Here is a 13,487-nt window from a genome sequence, read left to right on the forward strand (position 1 = left end):
ATTTGTTAACCCAGTTCAGCATAAGCCTACTCTGGGGGATACCAATCCAGGAGTGAATCCACTATGATAGTATTAGTTTGAAGCCCTCAATAAACCTCCCGTTTATGACTTCTCACCTAATCACCACCCGTGCTATATCCTACCTAAGACACACCTAGGTATGAGAACCTCCGCTCACCTCCTCTTGACCACAGCCACTGTGATCATACAATACTAGATTTAATATGTGAAGACACACTTCATAAAACACTCACACCCCTTCCGTGCTTAAAAGCTTTGGAATGGTATACACACACTATCTCCTTGCTTAGAAGCTCCAGAGATATTACAATGCACACACACACAGTTCCTAGTCTAATGGGAAATCAACACAAGACTTAGAACACAATAGACACAATACTAAAACCTAAACTCACGCTTTGTCAGACTCAAATCTGGTTTCAGTGAATTGAACAATGGAGTCAACCTTCTTTAAATAACCTTCACGAGCTCAGGCTAGGTCTTCAATTAGGCTTCAATAGCTCAGCATGATTAATGGTTCCTTCAAGGAATAATCTTCAATTAAAATGTTTTGTTTCCTTAACTTGAAGATCTGATTAACAAGCAACACTTGATCACGAGATCCATTAATAATTATGTGTGACAACGCTCCTTATCACAAACGAACATTTATTGTGGATTCCATATTTATAACTTAGACGCGAGATCTCAACATACACAGGCCCGGCCTACTGGATGTGGTATCCAATGTTGAAGCATTGTACCGAACATCTTGCTTATACTGGATGATGGAAGCATGTAGTTCCACATCAGGAAAGATCACATGTTTTAGCAAAATGAGGCCAACTTATACAACGCCAACAGATACCCATACAATTTGTAGCAGTAGGGCCTTATGTGCCCCTTTCTTCCACAGTGATGACATCTCCATGAGTGGTACCTGCTTCTGTGTCTAGGTATAAATCTAGGTCTCTGCCATCTTTGCTGATGTGGTGCCACATGTGGTAACACTTGTCTCTGCTGTCTAGGAGTCAGGTGTGGCGACATCCTGTCATGCATTTTTGGAGAAGGTTGTTTACTTATCTCAGGCATATATTTCCCTTCTTTGTTGTAATCCATAATTCTACTAGGAGTAGGCAATGTTTCTAAGATTTCATCTAGATCACTTCCTTTGAATAGCCTAAGAACATGCTGATAGGTTCAATTCAGTATCAAAAATAATTAAAAGCAATCAACAGTAATAATAGAGGGAAATTGAGAAAATATTATTATAATATTGTCAACTAGAGTTCAAACGGGATCTAGCTGATAGTACAAAGGGAAATTTTGAAAGAAATAGTACTGAAATAAGGGAATGGCACTTCGAGAGGCCAAATCTCTCCTGGTAGTAGTGACTACAGAAAACTATGCATAAAAACAATGACAGAGAACATTCTGCTATTTAATCAATTGGATCCAGATCTATTTTCTCCTCCTTCGCTGAATAAGGAAACATTCCTACAAGGGAATGATTTGCTGTATTCTTATCCTTTTGCCCACGTTTCCTTTTATAGAATCTGTCATAACTATCAATACCTCCCCCTTCAAAATTCTCCTTGACCTCAAGGAGGAATCCAGGAAACTCTTTTCTCATTTTGTCAGCTAACTCCCAAGAGTTCTCAAATTCCGGCAATCCTTCCCATTTGATTAAAACTTCCACTTCTCCTTGGTCATTCCTTCGAGTATCTAAAGCCTCTGCTGGACCAGGTTCTAAGTGCCAATCTTCGTTCATGCAAGCAGGCAAGGGTTGAGGCTCAATGTTAGGAGTTACAGCTTTCTTCAATAATGATGCATGAAAAACTGGATGCACCTTAGTGTCTTCAGGCAACTTCAACTTATAGGCTACAGGTCCTATCTTCTGTATCACTTCATAGGGTCCATAGTATCTAGGACTTAGCTTCTGATTAAATCTCTTAGCTAATTTCTTCAATTTATATGGTTGAATTTTCAAATAAACCATATCACCTTCAGTATATTCCACCTCCCTTCTATGCTTATTTGCTTGAGCTCTCATAACGTCTTGGGCCTTCAATAACTGCTCTTGCATCTCCTTCAGCATTACATTCCTTTCAGCTGTCAATCTATTCACTTCTTCCACTGCTGACAGACTTACATCTCCCTTCACTAAGATTGGTGGTGATCTTCCATACAAGGCTTCAAATGGAGTAGTTTTTAGTGACGCATGGTAGTTGGTATTGTACCAGTACTCTGCCCAAGCCAACCACTTAGGCCACTGCTTTGGTTTCAACCCTGTCAAACATCTCAAATAAGTCTCTAAGCACCTATTCACTACCTCGGTTTGGCCATCTGTCTGAGGATGATAAGCACTACTGTACTTCAGCCGTGTTCCTGCCTGTTTGAATAATTCTGACCAGAAATGACTCAAGAAGACCTTATCCCTATCCGACACTATGGAGCTTGGAAACCCATGCAACCTTACCACTTCTCTGATAAACAATTCTGCAATATCTCGAGCAGTATAAGGGTGTTTCACTGGTAAAAAATGGGCATACTTGGTCAACCTATCAACCACTACCATAATTGTATCAATTCCTTGAACCATGGGTAAACCCCCTATGAAATCCATAGAAATATCACTCCATGTTTGTGTGGGTACTGGTAAAGGCTGTAACAGTCCACCTGGGCTTAAGGTTTGATACTTATTCCTTTGACATACTTCGCAGGCTTGCACATAGTCATGTATCTGTTTTCTCATACCTTCCCAATACACCAACTTTGAAATTTTTTTATAAGTCCTGAGAGACCCTGAATGCCCACCAATGGAGGTATCATGAAATTCATGTAATAACCAAGCAATCCTAGGTGATTGTTTTGGAATGACCACCCTACCTTCATGAAATAATCTTCCTCCTTTCAACTGATACCCTGGGTAACTCAAAGGATCACTTATCAAAGCTTGTACCATAGCTTTTAACTTAGCATCAGCTTGTACCTCAGCTTCTAGCCCCTCCCAAGCTTCACACTGAATAGTGGTGATGGCGTTATATTGCATTTGCCTAGACAAGGCATCTGCAGCATTATTTTCTTTCCCAGGTTTATATTTAATTTCAAAATCAAACCCAAGTAATTTTGAAACCCATTTCTGCTGATCCTCCCCCATAGTCCTCTGCTCAGTAATAAACTTTAAACTTTTTTGATCAGTGTGTACCTGAAAATGCCTTCCCATCAAATAGGGTCTCCATTTTTGGATTGCTATTACAATGGCCATCAACTCTCTCTCATAAACTGATTTCTGTTGAGCCTTATCAGATAGTGTCTGACTCATAAAAGATATAGGTCTACCTGCCTGCATAAGCACTGCCCCTATACCTTTACCAGAAGCATCTGTCTCCACTACAAATTCCTTAGTAAAATCTGGCATAGCTAACACTGGGAGTGTTGTCATAGCCTGCTTCAAACACTCAAAAGCCTTCTGAGCCTCATCATTCCAATTAAACCCATCTTTCTTCAACAATTGAGTTAAAGGCCAAGCTTTCTTTCCATAGTCCTTAACAAACTTTCTATAATATCCAGTCAAACCCAAAAAACCTCTCAAACCTTTGAGATCCTTGGGAACTGGCCATTTCAACATGTCCTCAATTTTCTTTGGATCAGCTGACACTCCTCTTCCCGATATGAGATGGCCCAGATATTCAACTTCATCCTGGGCAAATGAACATTTCTTTTTGTTAGCAAACAGCTGGTGTTTTCTTAAAACCAACAGAATTTCCCTCAAGTGAGTCTGATGATCTTCCTTACTCTTACTGTAAATAAGTATGTCATCAAAAAACACTAGACAAAATTTCCTCAAATAGGGTCTCAATACTTCATTCATTAAGGCCTGAAAGGTTGAAGGAGCATTGGTTAAGCCAAAAGGCATGACCAAATACTCATAGTGACCTTCATGAGTCCGAAAGGCAGTTTTAGCTATGTCTTCCTCCCTCATTCTGATTTGATGATAGCCTGATTTTAAATCTAATTTTGAGAAAATTACAGCTCCCCCCCAGTTCATCCAGCAACTCTTCAATAATAGGAATAGGAAATTTGTTTGGAATAGTCACCTTATTTAAAGCCATGTAATCAGTACAAAATCTCCACCCTCCATCCTTCTTTTTAACAAGCAAAACTGGGCTTGAAAAAGGGCTTGTACTGTGTCTCACTATCCCTGCTTGCATCATATCCTTTACTATCTTTTCAATCTCATTTTTTTGATAGAAAGGATATCTATAGGGTCTTAAATTAGGAATGGCAGCATCAGGTTTTAACTGAATAGCATGGTCATAATCTCTGATAGGAGGCAAACCTGATGGCATGTTGAACACATCGTGAAATTCTGCAATGATGTTGTCCCATTCAGCTAATTTCTTAGCATCTGAACCTTCACCACTGTTACCAGCCACAGTATGCACATAGAATCCCACTCCATCGTTGGACATAGCTTTTATCATAGCTTTCCAAGAAGCCTGCCTATTACACATAGTAGGGTCACCTTGAATTAAGTGCTTCTGACCATCCTTCATCCATTTCAAGCACAAATTTCCAAAATTAGCTTCAATATTTCCCAAGCTCGCCAACCAATTCATCCCCAACACCATTTCAGACCCTCCTAAATCCATTATAAAAAAATGTTGACTGAATTCAACATCTTGTAATTTGAATTTTAGGCCTTCGCATACTCCTTGATTTCTCACCTTTTCACCATTCCCGACTTCAATCACATAAGTGGGAGTGTTCACCACGTTCAACCCTAATTCCTCAACCAGCTTGGTAGTTATGAAGTTGCTTGTTGCTCCAGAATCAATGAGGGTCAGCACTTGTCTGTCACCAATCTGTACCCACACCTTGAAGGACTTGTTGGAAGTGAATCCTTCCTTACTTTGTAGGGATAATTTCAAGGTTTTCAATTCAATTATCTCACTCTCATCCACCTTATGTTCCTCGTCTACCTCCTCAATCTCCTCTTCTTCACTACTGCCCTCACACAACCTCAACTGCATATGCTTGAATTTGCATATGTGTTCCCTATTCCATTTGTCACCACATTTAAAACATAAACCCTTCTTGCTTCTCTCTTCTAGCTCAGCAGGATTTAGATTCCTACCCCTTCATTTCTCATTAGTGCCTGTACTTCTTCTTTCCACGTCCTTCTTTGCCCCACTAATTTCTCCAGGGTCTTTAAATCTAAAAGTCCCTCCTCTGTCCTTCCATCCTGACCCTCTTCTCAGCATCACCTCATTCCTCTCCTCAATCAACAGTGCACGATCCATTACTGCATCTAGATCATGACTATCATGTAGCTTTAGTTCTGCTTGAATTTCTTCCTTCAGTCCATTAATAAAAATGGAGTTCAACATGAACCTATCCTCCCTACGCAAGGGTGCTACCATCATCTCAAACTTCTCTCTATACTCCATCACAGTCCCCTTTTGTCTTAAACTTAGCAGTGGTCCTAAAGGGTTTTGAATCAACCCTGGTTGGAAACGACGAATCACTGCTTGTTTGAATTCCTCCCAAGTTCGTAACAGTGTCTGCTCCTCCCACCATTGGAACCAGTTCAGGGCCTTGTCTTCCATGGCCAGAATTACTGCATCAACTTTATCCTGGGTACGTACCCCATTCAAACGAAAGTATCGTTCGATTCGAACCAGCCACCCATACGCATCCTCTCCTTTAAACACCGGAATCTCCAAACGTCTCCTTCCTCCAAAAAATCCCGATCCATTTCCACCGTTTTGATGTCGGTGTCGTGGTCGCGATTCTCCCGAAACACCGCTATCGTCACTCCCTTCCTCATCACCATGTGGTCGTCCATGACGACGATGACGACGTGGTTGCTCTTGCAGCAACTGTCTCATCTGCTCCAACGTGACCTGAGGACGAGCTTGCAGTTCAGAAACCGCCTGACGGATCTGTTCAACCGTCGTCTCCATGTTATTCATCCTCTGTTCCAGAATGTCAACCCGATTCTCCATGATACTTCCCGTCGTCAAACCAGCCACTATGTAAATGTGAACCAAGGCTCTTGATACCAAATTGATAGGTTCAATTCAGTATCAAAAACAATTAAAAGCAATCAACAGTAATAACAGAGGGAAATTGAGGAAATATTATTATAATATTGTCAACTAGAGTTCAAACGGGATCTAGCTGATAGTACAAAGGGAAATTTTGAAAGAAATAGTACTGAAATAAGGGAATGGCACTTCGAGAGGCCAAATCTCTCCTAGTAGTAGTGACTACAGAAAACTATGCATAAAAACAATGACAGAGAACATTCTGCTATTTAATCAATTGGATCCAGATCTATTTTCTCCTCCTTCGCTGAATAAGGAAACATTCCTACAAGGGAATGATTTGTTGTATTCTTATCCTTTTGCCCACGTTTCCTTTTATAGAATCTGTCATAACTATCACATGCTTCTTTAAATTCTCAAGATGAGAGTTTAATTCAGTTACCTCTTCATTCAGATGGGCTATCTCAGTCAGTTGTTTGACCTTGTCTGCTTCTAAGTTGATGATAATTGCCTTCTGTTCCTCAATGATCTTTAAACTTTCTTCACATTTAGCATTAAATTCAGAGATTCTTGACAGATTGGTAGTTCTCTCAGTTTGCAACTTAGTAATTGTTTCTTTTTGCTCTTAAGAGACTCTGCAGACTTCTTCACTCTTCAGACACAGTTTTTTATATGATTCAGCAAGTTCATCAAAGGTGAGTTCTTCCTCACATGATTCAGTGTCAGATGTACATACACTTGTCAATGCATGTATAGCCTTTGCAGTATCAGCTTCTCCTTCAGAATCTTCATCTGACCAAGTTACAGTTAACCCCTTCTTCTGTTTCTTCAGGAAGGTTCCACATTCACTTCTAATGTGATCATACCCCTCACATTCATGGCATTGAACACCTTTATTTGGAGCTGATTTCTCATCTGTTACAGGTTTTCTAAAATTCCTGTAAGTGTTGCGACCAGTGTCAGCTGCACCTGTCTTTGAGCGTTTGTCCATTCTGTTTAGCACCTTATTAAATTGTTTTCCCAAAAGAACCATTGCATCAGAGATGCTATTTTCAGACTCTGTGTCACTCTGTTGATCTTCTTCCTCAGCATTTGAGACAAAAGCAATGCTTTTGTTTTTCTTATCCGTTTTTTCATTTGTAGCTACCTCATAGGTTTGTAATGAACCAACCAGTTCATCCAGCTTCATATCTGTGATATCCTTTGCTTCTTCTATAACTGTGACTTTCATGTCAAACTTCTTAGGTAAAGACCTAAGCATTTTCCTTACCAGCTTTTCTTCAGGTATCTTTTCACCCAAGGCATCAAATTGATTATCATAATCAAGTATGGTCATGTGAAAATCCTGAATAGTTTCATCATCATTCATTCTTAGATTCTCAAACTTAGTGGTTAGAAGTTGTAGCTTTGACAGCTTCACTTTAGAGGTACCTTCATGAACAGTCTCAAGAATTGTCCAAGCTTCCTTAGCAGAGACACACTTTTTGATGAGTCTGAATATGTGCTTGTCAACACCATTATATAGTGCATATAATGCTTTTGAGTTTGCAAGAGCAAGCTCATCCTCTTCTTTGGACCATTCTTCAGCAGATTTCAACTCAAGAGTTGGTTTACCATCTTTGTCCATCTTCACAGGTGGAGTCCACCCTCTCAGAACTGCCTTCCATGTCTTGCTATCAATTTGTTTTAGGAAGGCCATCATGCGGGACTTCCAATAGTCATAGTTTGAAGCACCAACCAAAAGAGGTGGTCTGGTAACAAACCCTCCTTCTTTGTCCATCCTTGCATCAATGAGACACAAGAAAGGCTCACAATTAACACTCTAAAATCCCTAAAACACACGCTTTGTAAGACACGATTTTAGATGCTTGAAACCATATGCTTGCCTTCGTATTTATAGTAGTAGAACGACTTGGGCTTCAAGACAAAATTAGGGCTTCTTGAATTGCGGCAGCAGTGATATATTTTTGAAAATAATAGTTCTATTTTTGAAACACAAAAATATATTTTCCAAAAATATAATTCCTTTAGAAAATATAACTAGGGTTTCGGCTGCCTCCTGAAACACATTAAACACGTGCTCCTTCCTCTGTAAGAAACCTTGAAACAATTCTTCAATCAAATCTTCAAAAGATTGAGTAGAAATTAAAACCCGCTAGCTGGCGCGCACAGATACACAGACAGGTGTTGTTCCAAAGTGTACCAATATTTGTCACAACACTTGGGGTCAGCACATATGTCTCAACACTTGGCTAAAATATGTTTTTGCAAAATGTAGCCAACATACAAAAATCCAACATAAAGAATACCACCCCCTTCAAAATCAACCTAGCCGGGGTGCAATGTAAAAGTTGGAACATATTCTGTCCTGAACCTATGATGTATGATCTAAGTTGCTGTAGGAATAATAATAGAATGGCTGCATATATTTTCCTTCAATTCCATTTGCTTGGGTTCTGCCCACTGTGTCGTAAACAAAGGTTAAAGAAGAACTTCCCGTCTGCTCTTTTTCATTAATATTGTAACTAATCAATTTGGGTTTGGCTCACTAGGTCTGGAGTGGAGAAACAGAACCAACATATTTAAACCCACCACTTCTAGGCTCCACTTGTTGTTCTTCATTGAAATCCAACCTTTACTGTGAGATATACTTTTCTGTCGTAGCCCGGGGGGAAAAAGATACACGAACAAAGAGCAGAGAGAGATCCACAAACAACTCGCACAGGCAGAAACTCAAATATGCTAGAGAGAAAAACAGCTGACAAACTCAATTAAAGGAGGCCAGAACAGTTAACCGGTAGATTTAAGCTTGACATCCTGTTTGGGCTTTCACTTTTTAACCCACAAAATTGTCTTATGTAACCAAGTAGAGGAAATCCAACCCGTGTAACTCAGTTTCTTATTTCTCCAGTGAAATCGTGAAAGATAGGATACCCAAGCAATTTGACAAGCTAGCAAATCGATCCAAGCAATTTCATACGATCCCACCCAGTTTCGATTCTGTTTGGGATCAAGATTGTTCAGTGTTGAAGATTGTCAGATTGATTTTACGAGTTGAAACACAATTTTAATGTACGTTGCTTGTAGCCACTGTTAAAGTTCAGAGAGAAACACAAAGTGACGGCTAGGGTTTCAATAATATTATAATTGCATAACATGACAAAATAAGGATTACAATACAATTTATAATAATTCCTAATGGACTACTAAACTACTAACCTATAAAGCTCAATACTTAAAGCCCTAATAATATTATTATCTAACACTTCCCCTCAAACTCACGATGCATTATCAGATAATCATCGAGAGTTTGTCAAACAAAAAACGAAAATCAAACTACTCTAACTAAATATTTTATTTCTAATACTACCCCTCAAGCTAAAGCTTACTAAACTTTGAGCTTGTTACAAATCAACCCGAAAATAAACTAAATTAACTAATAGCTTCAAATTCAACTTCTTCAGATTTCAGACTTCGAATTGTGAGTATTCCCTCACCGGATTCAATGTGAGTATTCCCTCACCGGATTCAATGTGAGTATTCCCTCACCGGATTCAAATTTCAAATTGTGAGTATTCCCTCACCGGATTCAATGTGAGTATTCCCTCACCGGATTCAATGTGAGTATTCCCTCACCGGATTCAAATTTCAGATTGCGAGCTTTCGCTCACCAGACAGACAGATTGCGAGCTTTCGCTCACCAGACATATTGTGAGCAATACTTTAACTCACCAAACAAACACATTCATACAAATCTCCGAATGGAACCAAACCAACGAAATCAAGTCAAACTGAACCGAACGAAGTCAAGCCAAACCAAAATTAATTGGAACCAAATCAAATCAAACGGAACTAAACCAATAAAACAAACAGAACCAAACCAAAAGAAAGAAGATTCAAACCAAACTAAACCAACCATAACAAAAGAAAAAAAACAAGAAGCATCGACCATACCTTCCAAATTCAAAACAATCACACCTTCACATAAAACACAAAATTTACCACAACTTATGTCCTGCTTCACATAAGCTACTAGAAAAACCAATTCATAGCATAAGACAAAACAGTGAGAGGATTGTAGGCCCCACCATGAGAAACCTTGCCAACTAAAGCATAGAACATGATGACGATGGAAAATGAAATCTTCACAATCTCAGCAACATAGGTATGAGAAAAGCCCATAGCTTTGAAGACGAATAACCGAACGAGAACACCGGAACAATACCCACATGAAAGTTAGAACAAATTCTGATACAAAAACCAACAATAAGCCCTCTGTTAAACGGACCGCCGACAGAAATGCTAAATCCCAAAATCAAATCCTACTCTTTCATCAATCAATTTTTCCAATACAACGAACAAAAAATGAATTCTTCAAAAGACAGACGCTACAAATTAAATCAAATTCAATCACACAACATTCCCAAATTTCTTGGGAACAGGCAGCGGAATAACAACGATACATTCAAGGAGGATCGAACCATGCTCTGATACCATGTTAAAGTTCAGAGAGAAACACAAAGTGACGGCTAGGGTTTCAATAATATTATAATTGCATAACATGACAAAATAAGGATTACAATACAATTTATAATAATTCCTAATGGACTACTAAACTACTAACCTATAAAGCTCAATACTTAAAGCCCTAATAATATTATTATCTAACAGCCACATGACTGCTAACTGCTGGCGTCTGTTGGCTCAAGTGAAGTTGGAAGAATGACGGGTCATTGCATAATTTGGGTTTCCTTGGCTGCCATGCATAGTAGTTCTACTGTACTGACCGCGTAACTTTGACTGCAGTACCCGTGACCCAAAAATGTTCGGCCATTGCGGCGTACTTCATCTAAGCGTGATCACCCTATCTTGACATTTTTCCATCACGATGTTACATTTGACATTTGGCCACAACCACTAATAGAAAATATTAGCCAATATTCTTAACAGCGGTATTAATAGGATGAAACTAAAATTTTCTTGAATCGTCTATGTAGAAAATAATAGTTCATAGGAATAGTAGTATTAAACGGCTGCCTACATCCTTCCCCTAGACCCTACCATGGTGGGTTTTTCATACAACCAGGATGTCTTGTGAAAGAATATGCAGGTATACAATGTGACTGATCATTGGACTTGTTTTTTAGCTTCCAATTCCAAATGTATTCCCCATATGTTTGTTTTCTGTGCATGTAATTTATATTGTGGAGTGTCAATGTTGTTTTAAATCAATGTATTTATACTGTGAAATGCAGTCGTTCTCATTCTTTTAAACCAATATCTCAGCTTGTTTGGTGGACAAGGCCATCTGTTCATCGAATGACAATCTGTTGTTCTCTGATGGATAATTGCCTTATATTGAAAAAATCAGCTTATTTTTTATCAAAAAAAATCACCAGAAAAATATGACAAACATTTCCTGTTTTAGATGAGTAAAAGGGCTTCCTTAGATTATATGCTCTTGCTGGCCAAGTTTTTCATCCTTGCCTAATCCTTCTTGAGGAGTGTATATGCTTAGTGATTGTCACCCCTCCATAGGATCTCTAATAACTACAGTTTAGCAAATATGTAGTTACTTGTTTGAAGGCTTGAAGGTTGAAGCTGTTCAGCTACACACATTCTTTATTATAACAGTTAACGAGGCTAACCTGGCATACCTAATTACGCTTCATTAATCAAACCCCGATTGATTATACAACATAAATTTGTATCTATTTCTTTTTGATCAATTTGTTTTATGTTCTTCATTCAAGCGCTATTCTTTGTTTTGGTCTATTGCTAATATTTTGCTGTTCTGCAGTGGCTGCCGTATTTAGCTTGGCTGATAAGCTTCAGCCTGCCATCATATTCATTGATGAAGTAGACAGTTTTTTGGGTAAACGTCGTACATCAGATCACGAGGCTATGTTAAACATGAAAACAGAGTTCATGGCTCTATGGGACGGATTCACCACCAACAGTAAGATTTAAATTAGTTGTCGTGTAATTTTCGTTTGTTGTTTAAATTTTCAAAACAAGTGACAATTTTGATGGTAAGGTTTAGTTATTGTTACTACAGACTACAATATATTTTTTTTGTCTGTGTAGAGAATGCTCAGGTTATGGTGCTTGCAGCAACTAATCGTCCTGCAGAACTTGATGAAGCAATACTCAGGCGGTTTCCTCATGCTTTTGAAATTGGATATCCAGACCAAAGAGAGAGGGCTGAGATATTGAAGGTTATCTTAAAGGGGGAGAGGGTTAAAGATAAAATAGACTTCGGTTATATAGCTGGGTTATGTAAGGGTTACACTGGTTCAGATTTATTTGATCTTTGCAAGAAGGCTGCGTATTTTCCTATTAGAGAACTACTGGATGATGAGAAGAAAGGGAAACAAACCTGTGTTAGTATATTTGTCATTTTCTTCTACTTTTGTATCTGCTTAAATTTTTTAATTTTCCTAGTAATGGATAATATGCTGTTTATGATTGACTTGGCTAGACTGTATTTGAATTAAATATCAGATTCAAATCAATGTTGTGTATGTCTGTTTTATTTGAGACTAAAGTTATATTTGCATGCTTGAAAAATGTCTCTGGTCAATGAAAGAAATTTGTTACGATGCGGATGTGATTTCATATATCAAGTCTTGTTAATTGTATAGTCGTCTTATTGTTTTTTACATTTCATAAGATGAAAATTACTGAGCTGTTTTATTTATTTTTCACATTTCAGGAACCTAGACCTTTGTCGCAATTAGATTTGAAGAAGGCCCTTTCAACTTCACGGAAGACAACTGTTGCTGCAAATGAATACAGTAGAATGAACCCCTGGATCCTTAAAATTTTGAGTTTCTTTTTTTGTTTGTTTTTGTTTTGTTTTTGGTTTACAAAATATCGAGTTTCTTTAGACAATTCTTCTACCGTCATTTAGCTTAATTCCAGATTGCAACAGCAGTTACTTCCTTTGGTAAACTACTAGTTCTCAAATATGTAATAATATCCATCCATCGTGGTCGCGCAAATGTTGGTTTTGCTTTTTTGTTCAGAATTTGATGCATCAATCCTTGTATAACATAATATTTTATATTTGCCAAAGTTTATTTATGAACACAGTTGGTTAATGCAAAGATACTTTTGTCGCTCCATCGTACTTTTAATATTTGTATCACGATATGATGCTGTCAAATGCCATATAATTGTAGTCAATATTGTCTGTTTCATGACATTCTATGACATTGTATAACTATAATGCATCCTAATATGCAAATGTTGGAATTAAGATAAATTTCCATCAGGTCAAAGGTATGGCTGAAATGAATCGCGCAGCCGTGTTCTAGTTTGTTATGTTCAAGCTTTTGTGAAAGATAAAAAGATACTAAAATCTGAAATCAACTCTAAAAAGAACACTTAATTTTGGTCCTATAAATACTAACATAACCAAAAGTTCATCTG

At 38.2% G+C, this 13,487-nt stretch overlaps 1 protein-coding gene across 1 annotated transcript in view; it reads left to right on the top strand.

Annotated features, from left to right (window-relative positions):
* The window catches only part of LOC123909207 (outer mitochondrial transmembrane helix translocase-like), a 43,944-nt gene extending 30,766 nt beyond the window's left edge, over nucleotides 1–13,178 (top strand). The window contains exons 3-5 of the mRNA XM_045959998.1: nucleotides 11,854–12,012; nucleotides 12,141–12,436; nucleotides 12,769–13,178. Coding sequence (XP_045815954.1) covers nucleotides 11,854–12,012; nucleotides 12,141–12,436; nucleotides 12,769–12,966 — 653 coding nt within the window. The 3' untranslated portion in view covers nucleotides 12,967–13,178. The remainder of the gene's footprint in view (nucleotides 1–11,853; nucleotides 12,013–12,140; nucleotides 12,437–12,768) is intronic.
* The last annotated feature ends 309 nt before the right edge of the window (nucleotides 13,179–13,487 follow it).

Source organism: Trifolium pratense, linkage group LG2 (assembly GCF_020283565.1).
Source record: "Trifolium pratense cultivar HEN17-A07 linkage group LG2, ARS_RC_1.1, whole genome shotgun sequence".
In the NCBI taxonomy this organism is placed as follows: Eukaryota; Viridiplantae; Streptophyta; class Magnoliopsida; order Fabales; family Fabaceae; genus Trifolium; species Trifolium pratense.